This window comes from Phoxinus phoxinus (genome assembly GCF_949152265.1).
Source record: "Phoxinus phoxinus genome assembly, chromosome: 15".
Classification (NCBI taxonomy): Eukaryota; Metazoa; Chordata; class Actinopteri; order Cypriniformes; family Leuciscidae; genus Phoxinus; species Phoxinus phoxinus.
In genome coordinates this window covers 27126779-27144089 of record NC_136890.1, presented here as the reverse complement: position 1 = coordinate 27144089, position 17311 = coordinate 27126779, and the positions used below count along the sequence as shown (strand labels likewise).

General features: G+C 38.2%; 2 protein-coding genes and 1 long non-coding RNA gene across 6 annotated transcripts in view; 1 reads left to right on the top strand and 2 right to left on the bottom strand.

Annotated features, from left to right (window-relative positions):
• Nucleotides 1-5761, bottom strand: part of bcar3 (BCAR3 adaptor protein, NSP family member) — a 47766-nt gene extending 42005 nt beyond the window's left edge. Inside the window, exon 1 of one of the 2 annotated variants that reach the window (XM_079638756.1) lies at nucleotides 5495-5761. The gene's annotated coding sequence lies outside the window, so the exon portion shown is untranslated. The remainder of the gene's footprint in view (nucleotides 1-5494) is intronic. The other variant, XM_079638757.1, reaches the window with a different exon arrangement.
• An 848-nt stretch (nucleotides 5762-6609) lies between these two features.
• LOC307012289 lies at nucleotides 6610-7949 on the top strand. Its single transcript, XR_013800596.1, has 3 exons — nucleotides 6610-6743; nucleotides 7649-7704; nucleotides 7840-7949. It is a non-coding gene; the product is annotated as an uncharacterized lncRNA (long non-coding RNA).
• Nucleotides 7950-13356: 5407 nt separating this feature from the next.
• Nucleotides 13357-17067, bottom strand: LOC307012285 (uncharacterized protein). Of its 3 annotated transcripts, none has more exons than XM_079638780.1 (10): nucleotides 16526-17067; nucleotides 16245-16446; nucleotides 15861-16154; nucleotides 15705-15764; nucleotides 15434-15511; nucleotides 15218-15337; nucleotides 15050-15133; nucleotides 14679-14899; nucleotides 14365-14524; nucleotides 13357-14278 (listed from the first exon to the last, which is right to left on the bottom strand). In XM_079638780.1, exons 2-10 carry the CDS (start codon nucleotides 16444-16446, stop codon nucleotides 14133-14135), a joined length of 1365 nt encoding a protein of 454 aa, XP_079494906.1. In that variant the 5' UTR covers nucleotides 16526-17067; the 3' UTR covers nucleotides 13357-14132. The 3 variants fall into 3 exon arrangements, with proteins under 3 accessions (XP_079494906.1, XP_079494907.1, XP_079494908.1); XM_079638781.1 differs by having other exon boundaries at nucleotides 15711-15764; XM_079638782.1 differs by lacking the exon at nucleotides 15705-15764 and having other exon boundaries at nucleotides 16526-17066.
• Between the last annotated feature and the right edge of the window lie 244 nt (nucleotides 17068-17311).

Below are 17311 nucleotides of genomic sequence, written 5' to 3'. Positions count from 1 at the left end.
ATAAGAAATGAATGGTGAATTTTTCTGCAAGACTTTCCTCTAATAAATAACAAGGCCTTACTGAGGTAACAAGGCAATCAAATCACACTCCTGAGCATTTAAACAGCCAATGAAATTCACTTCGGTGTAAAATGTAATTGGCTTCAGCTATGGACTTTTTTTGTGAAGAGACGTCTCATCATTGACCACTTCAGTCTTGAACTTAAATCAATGCTTTTTAATTATACCCATCGTTGAGGATAGATGAACTTGAGTCAGGTGCAATCACGGTCAAAACTGAGAAAATCTCTAGTCTTATTGATTTAATCAGTCTATTTCTTTACTTTAAATGAGAACAATTTATTTTTTCTTTACTTTGGTTCAACTACTTTTGGCAAGATCCTTTAAGTTTTATTTTAGTCATGTTTTCTCTGTACTTTATACACCCCTATTGAAAGACGAAAGCTGAAAAGTTTTAAAAGTTTATATGTTTGTGAGCACTGTCTAATATTGTTAAATATGTTAATAGCAGCAATGTGTAACATGTAACATGGACACTATAATGTAAAATATCTATGTAACTATTACATAAACAAACTACTCCTTGTAATAGGAATCTTAAACACAAGTGATTTCCCTTCTCCTGCTCTCAGCCCAGGTCAAAAGGCCACTGTAAGCTAACTTGGTATCTAAGAGCTCTGCATGGTGTAATTTTCAACATTTCAGCACCAGTAAGGCAGAAAGACAGCTGTCAGCACTGCAGATATGCACAACGGGTCCCCTGGGGCTCTGGATTACATATGCTAAACAATTAAACCGTTAACTTTCACTTCCACCCAGGAGGTCATGAATATGCAAAACGCTCATTAAACGGTTCTTAATTAATGCTTTGCTCTTTTATTATCTCTGTAGACTCCCTATTGATTATCCAGTTCTTTCTCAAGTGCTTGTTCTATTCTAGACTGACATGCCATCATATGACCTCACTTCAAAATGTCAATCACAGTAGCCCATTCTCTCTCTCATTCAATCCTGAAAGCACAGCTAGTTTCTGGCGGACATCATCCCCTATATTAAACACACTTATTTGCCTCTGGATAATACATTAATAATACAGCCATTATCTTATTCTTTTTTTTTTTTAGGCTGGTTTATACACAGATTACAGGAATAATTTGCTCCAGAAAAGATATTGTCATCACTTATTCACCCTCATGTTGTTCCAAAACTCTGACATACTATCTCTTGTGGAACACCAAAAAAAGAAGTTTATCACAATGTCTGAGCGGCTCTTTTTAATACAATGAAAATGGATGGGGTTCTCTTTTTCTGCTTCAAAAAAGCATAATAAAAGTAGACTACAAAACGTATTCCAAGTTTTTTGAATCCATCCAATACCTTTATGTGACAAACCAACTAATAGCACAAAAAAACGTGCAAATGTCTTGGCAGCCGTGGTCACCATTCACTTTCATTGTATGGAAAAGAGCAGCTTGGACATGCATTAAAAGACTCCTTTGGTGCGCCACATAAAAAAGACTTGAGCATGAGTAAATTATTCCAGATTTTTTTTTGTGGGTGAAATATCCCTTTAAAGCTTTTTAAAGAAATGTTTTAGTATGTTTTTTTATGTTAAATGCTTGTTTGTTTTTTGTCTTTCACCCATTTAAAGCTATATTGCTTGCTCATTTCAAGTTCCATTAAAAGGATTATCCCGATGCAATTACGCAACAGTATTAAAGGGGTATAGATGTAGGAATTGTACTGGTTACAATAACATTCAGGGACAAGGTCACGCTGGGTGTTTTTCATACTCAAAATGTGCATGTAATACAAACAAGACTCTCACAGCAAAAAGGTTAAATACATGAAGGAGGAGAATTCTCTGCGCATTTCAAAACAACAAGACAACTATTCTCACCCTGGCCCTTTCACCGTCCAGCCATCCCCCACAGGAGTTGGTGGGAGTCTCGTGAATAATGCAGTTCTCCTTTAATTAATTCAAACCTGCTTACAGAACACAAAGACCCGAGTGAGAGGAGAGCAAGTGTAGGGTTTAAAGAGCTCTTAACACACAGCCATGCATCAACCATGATGGCCTGAAGGAGTGGAGAACACATTCTGTAGTTCCGATAGAATCAACCAAGGAACTGTAAAACCAGTGCAAGTGCATGCGCAAAGTTAGAAGAATGGAGCAGGTTGACTACAAGTTAAGATGTTTGACATGGTGTCGATTTCCACAGAAAATTGTTTTGTTTTACGTTCCTGGTATGCCTGCTGCATGGTTCATGTGAGACCAAGTGTGCTGACTTTAAATGGTCATGACAAAAGTTGGACTTTGGACAGACAGGGTTATTAGTACACCATTTTTGGCTTCATTGACAGCTATTTAATTAACACTTTGAAGGCCCAGAAAGGTAGGAAAAACATTGTGTTTCAACCTTCATTTTATGAAGCGACGAGAATACTTTTTGTGTGCCAAAAAAAAAAAATCGACTTTATTCGGGAATTTCTTCTCTTCTGTATCAGTCTCCGACACACGTTCACGAGAGCATCATGACGCATGTGTGTATGTGAGGATGACACAGGAGCTGGCGTTCTGACATATGACCTACAAGCAGATGAAAGGCGTCAAGCATGCGTTATGCTCTCATGAATGTGCGTCGCAGACTGATACACAGAAGAGAAGAAATGACTGAATAAAGTCTTTTTTTTTTTTGCGCACAAAAAGTATTCTCGTCGCTTCATAAAATTAAGGTTGAACCATTTTTTACGACTATTTTAACGATGTCTTTCCTACATTTTGGGGCTTTCAAAGAGTTTATTAAATAGCTGTCAATTGAGACCCTCCTGAGCCATCGGATTTCATTAAAAATATCTTAATTTGAGTTCCGAAGATGAACGAAGGTCTTACTGGTTTGGAACGACATGAAGGAGTAATTATTGACAGAATTTAAATTTTTGGATGAACCAACCCTTTAAGCATTTTTAAAAGTTTTTTGTTTACTTTTGAATGTTAAATGATTGTGATCTTGTGTTGGGTTACCACTTAAAGGGTTAGTTCACCCAAAAATTATGTCATTAATACTCACCCTCATATCGTTTCACACCCGTAAGACTTTTGTTCATCTTCAGAACACAAATGAAGATATTTTTGATGACGCTTCAAAAAGCTCATAAAGAGATCGCAAAACGAATTCATATTAATTGTGCGATTTAGGCCAAATCTTCTGAAGAGATTGTTATATGATGAACAGATTTAATTTAGGCTTTTATTCACATTTAAACATTGATCAGCGAACATTAACAGAATCTCAACCAAACCTGCTTGACACACAAGAATGAACCGCATTGGTTCTTGCGGATGCTCAAACGTGCTGTGTAACACAAGAATAAACCTCATTGGTTCTTGCAGATACTCAAACGTGCTGTGTAACACAAGAATGTACCTCATTGGTTCTTGCGGATGCTCAAACGTGCTGTGTAACACAAGAATAAACCTCATTGGTTCTCGCACGTCATGCGAACATTACGTTTACCACAACTGCTGTGTGAGTTGATGAATGTTTTTATGTGAATAAAAAGCCTAAATTCAATCTGTTCATCATATAAAGCGATTGTGTCTTTAGAAATTTTGGACTAAACCGCTCGATTATAGATTAGTTTTATGATCACTTTATGAACTTTTTGAAGATTTCACCGAAAAGATCCTCATTTGTTTTCCGAAGATAAACAAAAGTCTTACGGGTTTGGAACGACATGACGGTGAGAAATTAATGACAGAATTTGCAACATCCACAAAAATATTAAGCAGAACAACTGTTTTCAACATTGATAACCAAGCCTATTAGAATGATTTCTGAAGGATCATGTGACACTGATGGCTGGGGTAATGGCTGCCGAACATTCAGCTATGCAATCCCAGGAATAAATTACATTTTTAAATATATATTTAAAAATAAAACAGTCATTTTAAATTGTAATTAGTATTTCACAAAATGTTTGCAATTTTTACTGACCCCAAACTATTGAACGGTAATGTAGGTCTTGAAGCAAAACCATCTAAGATCAACTAGTCTAGATTTTATAGAGTGAGGGTTCTAGTACTTCCTGTATGACATCACTATGTTTGTCTCATTGATTGAGGGTCCCATTGTCACTGACAATAGCAGTAAAGCAACAGGAGACAAAACAACCAAGAATGCACCATAGTTCCCTCAATGCGGACCACTCGGCTGCACACAGAGGGAGGAACATATGGTCAACAATACATCAACATCCCTCCTCCGCCCCCCATGACAGACACAACACTTTCTACTTCAACTCGGACTCCCTTACCAGTAGTCAACAGCCACAAATCAGGCCTGAGTGGTTCATTACACAGTCCCATTGCAAAGACTTATCAAAATAGGAAGTGTGGAAATCCACGCAGACTTGTGAACACACTCACTGAAGGCGTGGAGTCAGCGGTCACATCCGCCTCTCAGCTCTATGTGCTAAAAGTAGATCCTTTAAGATCTACCATCCCAATCACATGCAACACGACTGCTCCCTAATTACTGTAATCAGCATGTTGAGAGGAAAACACCACACACAAATAAACGGCAAGAGCAACGAAGGGAGGACAGAATGAGACCAAAACAAAAGGGTGTCAGTTCCTCTGCTGTATATTTACTTTTTTAATATGCAAGTTTTATTAATAGTTATTGAGTGTTTACATGCACAATCCATTGATTATGCTAAAAAAAGATGACAAGATTTTATCAAGGAATGGTCACATTGACATCTTTTCTACGTTTTAATGTCCTTATTCGATATGTGCATTTCTGTGGACATTTTGGCCAGACCAGAAACTATTTTATTATGTAAACATGATTTTTTTTTATGATGTGCTTTTTTATAGTATTTTGTTGTCCTTGTTATAAAAGTAAAATATACTAATAATAATGCTAGATACTAGTCAAAAATACTAATTTCATAGCTTTCTCTTTTACAGTCATCTACAGTCATGCAATAGTCAATCTTTAATGGACCCTTCTTTTGTTGAGCAGGAAGGGGTGAGTGGCGATATCAAGCCTCAACCCCCCTGCTACCCATCTACGATGTGACCCGCAGTGCTGTATTCAGCCTGTGAGTCGACTAGTGAGATTTGTGACATGTTAATCACAAATGTATTAAAGTCCTCAGCAGTGGCGACCACTGTTTTCCACATGAGCAACTCCAAAGACAACAGATGCTGCTGCTGCGAAACTTTATCACACACACACACACACACACACACACACACACACACACACACACACACACACACACACACACACACACACACACACACCCCTCCTCACAACAGCTACTGTCAGCTACTGAATCTAACACACAAAGTGTCACAGACAGTTAGCAAGCTTAGACAATCATAATTGCCATTTTTTTGGTTCAAAGAGCCAAAAATATATACTTAACTATATAAAAAAAAATACAGTAAACTTTAACTAAATAAATTTGTTACTTTTCTTACCTGGCTTAAGGTTATGGTTTCTCCAGGTATGTAAAAACCAAATATTCTCCTTATGCAGTCTGTAAGAGTTTCAAATTCCCAGTTTCACAGCAAGCATAGCGATCTAGTGGACAGATTCACACTGATGGACAACAAGATGTGCGTGAACGACAATCCTGTTATGTTACCACTGACCTCCCACTATGAACTGTGCCGGTGTTTTTCAAGCAGTCTTACAATCTCCTCCAAGTCGCGCTCTCTCTCTCTCTCACTCTCTCTCTCTCTCCTAAGTTCAGCCCCCAAGGGAGTGATTTAGGATTTCCCAGACACACCCTCTCCAATGGGCGGCACTTGAGGAGTCATCTCATAACCGACTAGCCGGCCCCTGCCCCCAGCAGCTCTCTCCTATATCATGTGTCCAGTCCGCACATTACTGGCCCCGTTTGATTCAAGTTAACTTTTTAAACAAGTATCACAGTTTCTGTTATGTGTCAAATTAATACTAACAATCAAAATAACTGAAGAACTGAAATAGTCCTCTTTAGACTATCGAAATAACTTTGCAACTAACTCTCATTAATTTGGAACTACATGTAAACAAACTCTCAGATTATTAGTAGACTGTTAGGTTAGGAGAATAAGTTGACATGTACTTGCAAATGTTCTTACAGTCAGTAGAATGTTGGGGGACTATCAAAATAAAGTATTAGCAGATATTAAGCAGACAGTCAACTAATACTCTAATGAGTGGTAGTTGACATGCAGCTAGTTATAGTTAATGTCTAAAGTGGACCTTCAAAATAAATGCTGTGTCACAATTTGCATACTATCCGTCCTAAATAGTCTTCGAAATTAGAATGAATGTGTCCCAAATCGTAGTATTTTAAAGTGAGTATTCCAAAGTATACAACGTGCTACTACATTTCTCTCAGATACGGCTGGAAATTAAATTAAATTGAATGTGGAGGGTTTAAACTGTGGATAATTTTAGGGTATAGTATAAGTAGGCAAATTGGGACTCAGCAAAAGTGTTACCAAATGCTTTTTCAGAAATGGCTAATCGGAATAGCTAAATGTTTTTTTTTTCTGTTGTCTCTGAGGAACAGAATTTCCCGTCTCATTGTCCTCGGATTCCTCTTCATTGTCAGTGGGACGATAACAAATGAAAAAGGCAGGGTTCCTTCCCATATGATTCAGGCAGAGAGATGGGGCGCGGTGTGGTCTGACTAAAGGCTAAGGAGAGCGTGATGATCATGCAGGTGATTCAAAGGTTTGTTTTGTCACTCAGTTACCATTTGAATGTTTTGCAAAACATTAGAACACCTGCCAATGCAGTTCCAAAATCTTCACATAACAATAGACACACACAACAGGCATAACAATACCTATCTTCTATGAGTGCTGTGCAGTTATACAGTTTACTAAATTAACAGATGTTTCATGTCCCTATTGTATTTATTTTTAGGATGAGTAGTACTCTTCACTGACCAATCAGTATCTCAAACCAAAACTATCCATTTTATAATAAAAAATATATTGTTGTAGGGCAATTACATACCAAAAATGCATAAACACTAGTGCCACAAAATGAACTCTCTACTAACAAAGTGTGTGCACTGAAAAGGAGACATCTGGATTGAAATAGGCCTCCTTAAGTTACAGCACACCTGCCTAGAATACCATTCGTCAAAGTGTCAAAACCAGACATTGTCTTGAAAATAGAGATATATATCTGTCAAAGACACCACTCAAAGTGCTATTATCAATCTTTGGCTCTGTGCAATTAAACATGCACACTTTGAAATTGAGCGTTTATTATGTGACACAGGCCACAGATCACTAAAAGGGAAGAGTTATTGTGAGCGTGTCAACATGTCTGGCTTGTTCAGCCCTGGTGTCCTCAAATATGGTAGACACAACCAATGATAACAATATCCGTAACAAATGAATGGCAAGTCTGGCAAAACACCTTCACAATAAGTAAATTCGGATTGGATGAGCCACATTTGAAGTCTCATAGCTTTGGACGCACATCAACTGAATTCACATTAATGCAATTGCAATGTTGCTTAACAACAGTAATTAACTCTGTTTTATCTTGACAAACAACTCGCTTTAATAACAAGTTCTTCTTCAACTTGACTTGTTTTTACTCCATGTTTCTTTGTCTCTCAGGCGTGTAACATAAAGCAGACCTGCCTGCTGCTTGTGATGTCAATATCTCTACTGTGGTCAGTATTGCAAAATCTCTAGCGCTTGACACATTTCCACTATTGCATGGCATTTAGCTTTATGAGGGCCAGCCTTAATGCCAATTATTGAGAGCAGACATTCTTTGATTTAATCTGATGATCTCATCTCCTTAGGCACCTTAACATGGAGTCAGCATGCCTGGCCGGACCACCTTCAGCCCCCAGCAGAGCAGCTCCGACTGGAGGAGGGATGGTCACAGAAGACACAAGTAAAGACCAACGAGAACACCTCATACATAGTGCTTTGTTTGTAACCATGTGTCTGATGTATTCTGATCTCAATGATAGCTTTTTTTTTAAAGAAAAAAATGAAAGGATGTCCTCATGACAATGGAATTTTTGCGCTTTTTGTTTTCCGCGCAGCATCAAATATGAGATTGTTATAAGTATTATGTTGCAGTTCCCAATAAAGAAACAAGCAAACTAGTAAGTAACTGTTTACTTACCAAAGCTAATTTAACTATTATTTTGATCTCTGTGAATAATTCTTAATCGTGTGCAACTATTTGTATGTATTTATGTGTACATGAAAATAAAAGAGATGAAACATGGAAACACATCTTTGACTTTGTGCTGCCAAACGTCTTCCAGAATGCCTCAAGATGAACACAAGACCAAGCTCATGTCTCTCAAACAGACACAGGAAGTGTCCCTCAGAAGGGATCTAGAGCTTGTCTAATTATTTTCTTCTTATCTGTTTTTGTGAAAGGGAACGTGTTGCCTGTCTTCAATCTACTGGTTCCACTCAAGGCTGCGGGTAAGAACAGTTATCAAAGTATGAAATGTAAACTGTCTCGCCCAATTCCACAACATGTAATCATCACATTTTCAACAGGAAAAAATTAATTTCCTCTCATGACTGATTTTCTGAATCATAATACTGTGGACTGTGTGTGATGTGATAATCATTATTTAGACACTGACTTTTACAAACTTTACCACTAAGCTCAGACTTTTAAGAATCTTTATAAAGTCATTAAGAGGGTAATGGTGCATAATTCCATATACCCTGGAAGGATAACCATAAAGCCTTATTAAACTGTTACTGGATAAAAACCCATGTTAAAATTGAGCAACTTATCAGCTTTATCTTAGCCTGTGCCTCATATAAACATGATGTGGAATCTGCTTGTCATGGCTGGTATTTTCCAACACCGGCACCATCAGCATTGAGCAATGAGCATCACCATCTGAGCTCTCGGTTTACAGTCTAGCTGTCATCAGGGGGAGTTTAGCTGCCTCTTACACATGGACAAGCACGGTCATATTGATGGACTAAATGGCCACTGGTGGCTGTGTCCGGTTCCTGCATTCTTACTTGCATAAGTGTAACTCTATTCCAGGTCGCTGGATAAATATGGAGTGAAGACTTCATATAGACTGTGTATTCTAAGTAGACAACATATTTCACATTCAAATTCAAATGGTAAGCTCACATAATTTTCATGACTTTCTAGAGATTTTGTCTAAATTACATTTATTAAGATTATTTATTTTTTCATTGGGGGAACAACTGATACCACATTTAAAAAAAGGTAATCCCATGTGATTTTTTTCATAGTAAAATGGGATGTTTAATAAAGAAAATAGAAAATAGGCAGAACTTTTTATCCATCTGGATTGTAAAAAGTGATCTCTATATGACAGGTGGTTGGACAGCTTAAAAAGTAAGAGGTCTTGACCATGTCAGCTAAACAAGAAAAGCTGTGTCAGAGGTGCAGCAAGTTTTAATTATACATAATCCAAAGATTTTTTTTTTCTCTTTTTTTAATTTGTCTTCGGACTAACATGCATTGATGAATCATTCACAGTAAGACCAGGAACATGCACTAAGAAACTATAATGCACTATAATGTATATTATATGCACTATATGTATGCACTATAATGTATAATGCAATTTGTGTTTTTGCATTAATCAAATATTGCGTCTGCAATATTATACTAGAGACTTTGGGCATGTTGTCGAACTTGGCAGAATGCCAACACAACCCTCCTCCCAAACCTATTTAAACATTGTTCAGAGGAGTAATGAACACTTTCTTCAGGTGACATTTGTCTAACAGACAAGAGAGCTTAATGCAGGTATCTGAAAAGCTTTTCACAGAGCAGCAGCAATGGCTACTTTATGTCCCAGTATCATCCGTCATGATTTATTTTGGACATGTATTACATTTCAAAACAGAGTTTTTTAAAGAGTGGGCCCAGCTGTTCCTTCTGGCTGGGAAATGTGTTTACATTTATGAAATGCTGGCACTGAGCTGGATGTGACTGAAGGGTGAAGGAGCAGAATGCCAGCTCTACTCTCACACCCAGTGTGAGCACAAGGACAGGGGAGAGTTTTCCCAGAAACGCCCTAGAAACGCCCAGAATATATCCAAGAGACACCCTGGGCTTTCATCTGACTGTGAGCTTTCTCACGTTTTCTCACAGGATCAACCCTGGCTCTCAAAATATTTACGATTCTGCTTCTTTCTTTTTTTCTAATGCTTATGCAGGATTAGGCTTTACAAAACACCCAAAGTGCTTAATGAAACTGCATTTAATTTGAGCATATATATATACTCTGTAATTTAACCATTTTGATGCGTTCATCTTAGTTTCTACAAGACTAAAAAATAAATTACATAATAAGTAAAAATAATAATAAACAAAAATTATGAAACCCACCTATAATGATTAATTGCTTACCTTGGCTATTATGCTCAGAACTGCGTATGGAATTTTTTATATGGTGGCATCCCTTTGAATGAATCTGCAGTCTGCACTGAGAGCAGGGAAGGCAGTGAGCCAACCACCCATTTAATAGCATGCTTTATTTAATAGTATACTCCAGCCCTTCTACACAAGCAGCCTGTCATCATTGAACATCACTGCAATGCCGTGCTCCAAATACATGAGTACTGTTTATGCACTAACACGTTTTTCAACTACACAAAAGCCTTCAAATAAAATACAGTAGTGCCTGAAGTGTCTTTTAAACTAAACATCTCTGTGTTCAACAGATGACACAGGTTTGGCACAACATGAGGGTGAGTAAATAAATGGCAGACCTTTTATTTTTGGGGGCATCTGAATTCTTAATGCTTTTTAAATATGCACTTGAACAGGTAGAAATGCTTGGGACATTGATTTAAAAAAAAACTACCTATAATAAAGTAAAAACATAAAATAGTTAATGTGAACTGATTGTAGTGTTTTGATGAATAAATAAATAAAGCTTAAATAAAAAATATACTTTTTGTATATAAAATTTTAAAACAGTTGTTACAATAATTTTGCTAGCTGTCTTGGAGAAAACCAAGTTTTCTCATGAAACTATCAAGATCTCTCACAAGGCCGCAGCAGTGGAGACTTGTACCTCTCTTTGCACGGAGCATGGTGGTCTATGAAATTGCATGTGTAACATTTACATTTCTCACAGGAAGTGAGGACTACATGGGGTTGAATGGAGACACTACTAGAATAGGCTGTTAAAGTTGTTGAAACTGGTTTAATCAGACCACCTATTGAGTCCTCAAACAGCCCAAACTTTTTAGGAAAACAATAGTTATTGTCCTCAAGCATGGGACCATGCCAGTAGAGACCAGACATCTTTTAACCACTCACTATACCAGCATACTAAGTTTTCAGACTACTTAAAACTCTTGCCTGTGTCGTAAACAAAAGTTTGTGTTACAGACTGCTTGATTTGTAGTATAAAATAACCCATGCATTTGTTCAAAACCACTCACTATACCAGAATACTAAGTTTTCAGACTAAAACTCTTGCCTGTCGTAAACAAAAGTTTGTGTTGCAGACTGCTTGATTTGTAGTATAAAATAATCCATGCATTTGTTCAAAAGCTGTTCAAAACTATTCCTTAAATAAGGTTACAAAGCTTGGAGACAATTTTATTTGCAAGCTCGCTGATCCAAGATATCTAATTCAACAGCCCAGTGTCAGAGTCTCTATAGCAATGGAGTCGAGGTAGTATGTTATGCCTGGGAAACGAGCCTCAGCCTGTCAGCCCACTGTTTGTGTGTGTGTGTGTGCCTTGACATGCTTTTTAAGGACTTAATTACACACAGTGGAGGGGTGCCCCCTGACTGCCGGTATTACGGGATGGGCGAAAGAGTTTACAATCACCTGGCAGCTCTTGCACACAGCAGCGTGTGTCTGCTCCTCCTCTACATAGACACGCGTCTGTGTATGTTTGATGGAAGGTTAGGGATGGCAATGTTGCCAGATTTTGCTAAAAAACAAACAAGCAAATTGGTATGACAAAACAAGCCCAGAATAAGCAACCTGCCTCATCCAAAATAAACGACAATTAATTTTTTCGCATTAGAAACTTACTTATTAACTTGGAGTTTAGACTTATTTTTAATGCATCATGCTGCAATTTTTTTTTCATTAAAATGTTTAATGCATACAACTGGCAAACGAAATCAATAATTAAATAAGTGCACGAAACGACCAGTAGCTATTGGTCAAGTGCCATTTTTTTCTTGTATTTGTTTATCAGTGGGTTTGAAGAGGGCCTGAGAAAGGCAGAAACATGGGAGAAAAGGAGAAGCAAAATATACGATTAATGACAAAGTAAACCTTGGCTCAAATGACAGGTGGGAATTTTTTCATGATGGCTATTATTGTTCGTTCATAATTGTGGGGCAAGCACTATCAACACCAAATACGTGACAGTATTTTGTAAATAAACCCCATAAGAATGCAGCCTGCAACTGCTCATATTTATAAGCGACCAGAGTCCAAACTCAGAGTCACTTATAATAACTCATTTTAACTTAACATTCCATGTTTTTTCAAAGCAGAAAGCCTCACACGAGTGACACTGGTGAGGGGAAACGTTTTTAAGTCCATCCTAATATAAGCGGACATGGCAACACTGAGAGGTATAGTCGGACGGAACTATCAGTGTTGACAGTAAATGCTTCTTTTGTTTCTGAGTGTTCTCTGATGAACCGTAATCTCTATAATTTCAGCACACTGACGAGATGCGTATCGCTTTCAAAGTGACTCCTCTGAGATCTTGAGGATAGCATAATTATGTTTATCTCATATGAAAACTTTGCCACCAAGCTGAGTTGGCGTCAAGCTTATATATAGACACTACCATTACAATATTCGACAATACAGGGGGATCCGTCCTGCACTCCAATGGTTCGTTTTGTGAACTAATCCCTGTTGATTTGACCCCATATGTATTTGTCCCCCAGCATAATGTGCCTGCGGCCTTGTCCAGAACTGCTCTCCCACATGCAGGCTTGCTGTGATTAATGAAGCTCTTCAGTGCTGGTCTCTACGCATGGACAGACATAGTCACAGGCTGTCCAGTACAAGCAGGGCTTCAGAGACAAGAGGACAGGAACCGCAGAATCAGCCCAGCTAGAGAAAACATCCATGAAGAGATAAGCTCCTGCTTCTGTTTTCACACCACTGGTTCATGAGGAGGTGTGTGCATTACTGCATAGAGAGGGATACTTTAATGACTGGTTTAGTCCTTGAGTTTAATGATTCTGTTACACCTTTTGTATTTTAAAATGCCCATAAAAGTAGCAGAAGGAATAATGAATAATTATTAATTAATCAAGAATAATGATTGATCAAACCAGATAAATTTCCATTTGACGTTTTAATTCCACATTTTAAAGTACAGTAATAGTCATTGAAACAAAATATCAGCTCAATGAAATATAACAAAAAAGATACATATATACATAATGTACACACTAAAGAACATGCAAGTTTAAAATTATATATTGTTTAAAAACAGCCTTTTATAAGCAAATTATATCACTTAAAATATTTTTTAATATTATCAAGAGGTCAGTTATGGGATGAAAAGAATTACCAGTAAACATTATAGCAAGTAATGAAGATATATGGTACCAAATAATGTGCAAGATACCAAATAAATTCAGGTATAACATCACATTTTCAAGAAATTCTTAACAATAGGATAAGTGGCAATAATTGAGTAAAGCTCTGGGGTAGAATAGACAATTATAATGGCATTGCTGATCTGGGGCACAAGATTTACACTGTGAATGTCTGGAGTAGTTCGATATGCGTGGCGTAGTGAGCTAACAATTGCAGGACAGTAAGTAATTATAATTGTTTCAAGTCTGACTACAGGTTCTGTGGTTTTTCCCAACCACCAATATAGGCAACACAAATTGGCATATCTTCAGTGATTCCTTGTGCGCCTGTATAAGAGTGCTTTTAATTCACAATTTAACACATTACACAAACAATAAAATCACAAAAAAACATTAAGAAAAATACTACCAAGTATATCGACCAGACAAAAAAAAAAGTGGATTGGTCGAGTGTAGTCTGTTACAGACTGCAGGGTAGTGAGTGTTCCAGTTGTCAGTGATGCTGGGGTGTCAGTAGTCAGCCTAGGTTTAAGGGGTCGGCTGTGGGTCCCTCTCAGCTGTGCGGCGCCTTTTTCCACCTTCACGGTCAGATGCTCCTTTCAAGTAACGCATAACATTAACCTGGACCGCCTCATCAGTGGCATCCTGGGTTGCCGGGTTCTTCCGTATGGCCCCTGTAGAAAATACAGATCTGTCATTCCATTTGAATACACATCACATACACATCTATCTAAAAATATCTAAAGAATATCTAACTTACTTTGAACAATGGTCTTCAGGAACAGGTCTCTAAAACATGCTTTTTCCCCTACACCAGTCCAAGTTGTATCAACGGAAAGGCGATTAGAGAAGACACTCTGAAGCATTCTCCACACTGTTGACTTTAGGTCCTTCCCACATTTGATAGCCAAAAAACGTAGCTGAAAATCCAAAAAAAGTGCCCCAAATTACATTTCTCATACATAAATATAAAATGTGACAGGCTTTGAATTCAGACTGTAGAATAGGCAGTGTACAATCTTAATTTGACTTTAGATTAACCTACAGCGTTATAAACAATAGCAGCACACTTACAAATCGTTCCTGGAGCTCGTTATCCTGCCTCAAACTTCTGTCAAGCAACGCCAAATCTTCCTGGGTGTTTAGGGGGAGTGACAGATCACCTGGCAGGGATAACTCTCCAACAGACACATTGGCGCTGAAATGTTGCAGCATGGTGTCCATTTTGTTGTCCATGCTACGCACAACATCGCCAAACTCCCCAAGACGTCGCAGGATTAGGGTCTGATCTGCACCTAAAGGGATTCCCAGAATAAAAGAACATAGTAGTCAGTCCTGGTCCCTCAACTACAAAACTATGACATTTATATCTTGGTCTACTACATATATAGGTGGCCCCAGTGGGAATTAATCTAACAAACACAGGTGTTGTTTGCAAGTCGTACCTGATTGCCCAGTGCGAGCAAACGTCTTCAACATTGTCCCAACTTGCTTCACCTGCTCTTGAAGCGAGTTGCTGTCATCTGAAGCTAGAAAAAGATAGGCAAATGGTCATTTGGAACCTACATTACACACAAATATGTAAACTTTAAGAAAGAGTGCCATGTTCTCACCTGCTCGTGCATTGCTTTCTCTCCGGGCTTGGTTCTCCTCCCTCAGGGCTTGGTTCTCCTCCCTCAGGGCTTGGTTCTCCTCCTTCAGGGCTTGGTTCTCAGTCTTGAATCTCTGGACATCTACATAACAAAAGAAAAGGGATTCTGCAGGGTTTAGTCAGTCAAATTTACGACTAACATAATCACTATATTAAGAGATATAGGTCTAGAATATACCTTCATAGCTGAAAACTTGATTCTGTACGCGTGATTTCAGGGGAGTCCAAGGGCCAATCACTGAGTGATGACTTTCTCCTATTGATAAATTGACATAATAATATGTTAGAAGTTATTGCATATATTTACTGTATTGTACAACACACCTAGACACCTTTCATCCAGGGCAGTCAAGTGCCCTAATGAAAAACAGATTATGCATAAAAGGACTCCTCATCTTAAATAGAAGCAATAGTTTAAGACAAACAATGTCACAAATAACATCACTTACTTGTACTCAAACTGTTGGCTCTGAGAAGTGGAGACTGGACTACTGGTGAGAAACCTTGTTCTGAGAAATAGGAAACAAAAATGTGAAAATCTAACAAAGGGTATAGTTTAGTGGCAGGATCACAAATTAAGCATCACAGCAATACATTGTACATACCAGCTCTGAAGTCTACAGATGGTTGAACGTTTTCCTGGTTTTCTAGAATGAATGAAACTTCTGGAGCATCGGGCAGCACGGAAAACTCGTTACCATTACTCGTTACGATTTTTTCAAAGCTCAGAACAGCTGGTGCATCTGGAAGACTAGACTCCTCTTCATCAGAAGAGGCCTGGGGTCTGTACTTGGAATTTAAGGTTCTCTTTCGCTTTCTCTTCTTGTCATCGTCTGTCGTTTCAACGCTGGAACCCGTTTGGAAGCGCTCCAAATATCTCATCGCCTCTTGCCAAGATTCTAGATCAGGGAACAATGAATGAAAGTCAGTTATGCACCATAAACAGAAAGAAATTACACAGAAAAATAAAATGCACAAGTCACATTTACCTGCTCCCTTCATGAACTTAAAATTATGTTTTTCCCAGGTGCTGTGTGGAGGCGTGCAGCGGATGGCTAAATTGTTGCCTTTGTCTTTCTTGCGGAGGGTAAATGGGGGCCAAAAGCATATGCCCTCGCTGAGCCACACTTGCGGAACCACTGCAAATGGCAGATCCTCCTCGTCGATAAATTGAACAATGGCAAACAGCATCTAAAATACAAGAAAAATTAGCACAACATATACATTTTGGTAATTTTTTAGGCAAAATCAATTACGTCAAAATTCTTACCCCTTCAAAAAAAATCTATAATTTTCACAAGTGAATCAACGGAAAACCAGCCTTTCCTTCCGGGCAAGGAAGAAGATAATATTTCTTCTGCACATTTGCTGTATGCGTAAAGTGGAGTGTATCTGATAGGCCAGATAAATGAAAAATGCCTAGCTTGGAAGATTCCACAGGGTAAGTAAAGAAATCGACCACGTTCCGGAACCTCTTGTAGATGACCAAAGTGTTGTCCATTTCATCAACAACGACATTCTGTATAAGTACTATGTCCTTATTTTCCAACAGGACACAGTTGTCTCCCTCCGAACGTTTCACAACAAAGTCTTGAAAGTAACACTCCTCATACTGCTTTTTCACAGGAAGACCATTGAGGAGTGGTCCATGGTTGTGCTCTCTCAAGGACCTTGTTTTGGAGATGTTTGTTCTTTTGTGCTGACTTCTCTCTGACAATCGGCGAACAACCTGCTCCAGTGGTTGTGTAGGCTTGCGCAACAGTTTCTTCAGGCGCCCAAGGAAGTTTTCAAATGGGAAGCATGAGATATTATCAAGGACACCATACTTTTTGGCATCTTGGCTGAGGTGCACTAACGTTACAGAGCAAATACGTGCGTTGACTCTCTCGATTATAGCTAACGTTAATGCTAAAGCTCGATAGACATAAAAAAAAATGGCCGCCAACGGCTTTCGAAACTTTCGCCAAATTACAACCAGCCAGCATATTTTATGAGTAAATTATTTGATTTTTATATTATATGTTTGTATTTAAAGTTAAGTATACATTTATTATCT

What these genes read in the sequence shown, in the direction of transcription:
- LOC307012285 (XM_079638780.1), bottom strand. Translation starts at nt 16,446, where the DNA reads ATGCTGTTTGCCATTGTTCAATTTATCGACGAGGAGGATCTGCCATTT. An exon ending in AGCCAACAGTTTGAGTACAA is followed by an intron (nt 15,512 to 15,704) that starts GTAAGTGATGTT and finishes ATTTATCAATAG; the next exon opens with GAGAAAGTCATCACTCAGTG. An exon ending in AGAAAGCAATGCACGAGCAG is followed by an intron (nt 15,134 to 15,217) that starts GTGAGAACATGG and finishes ATCTTTTTCTAG; the next exon opens with CTTCAGATGACAGCAACTCG.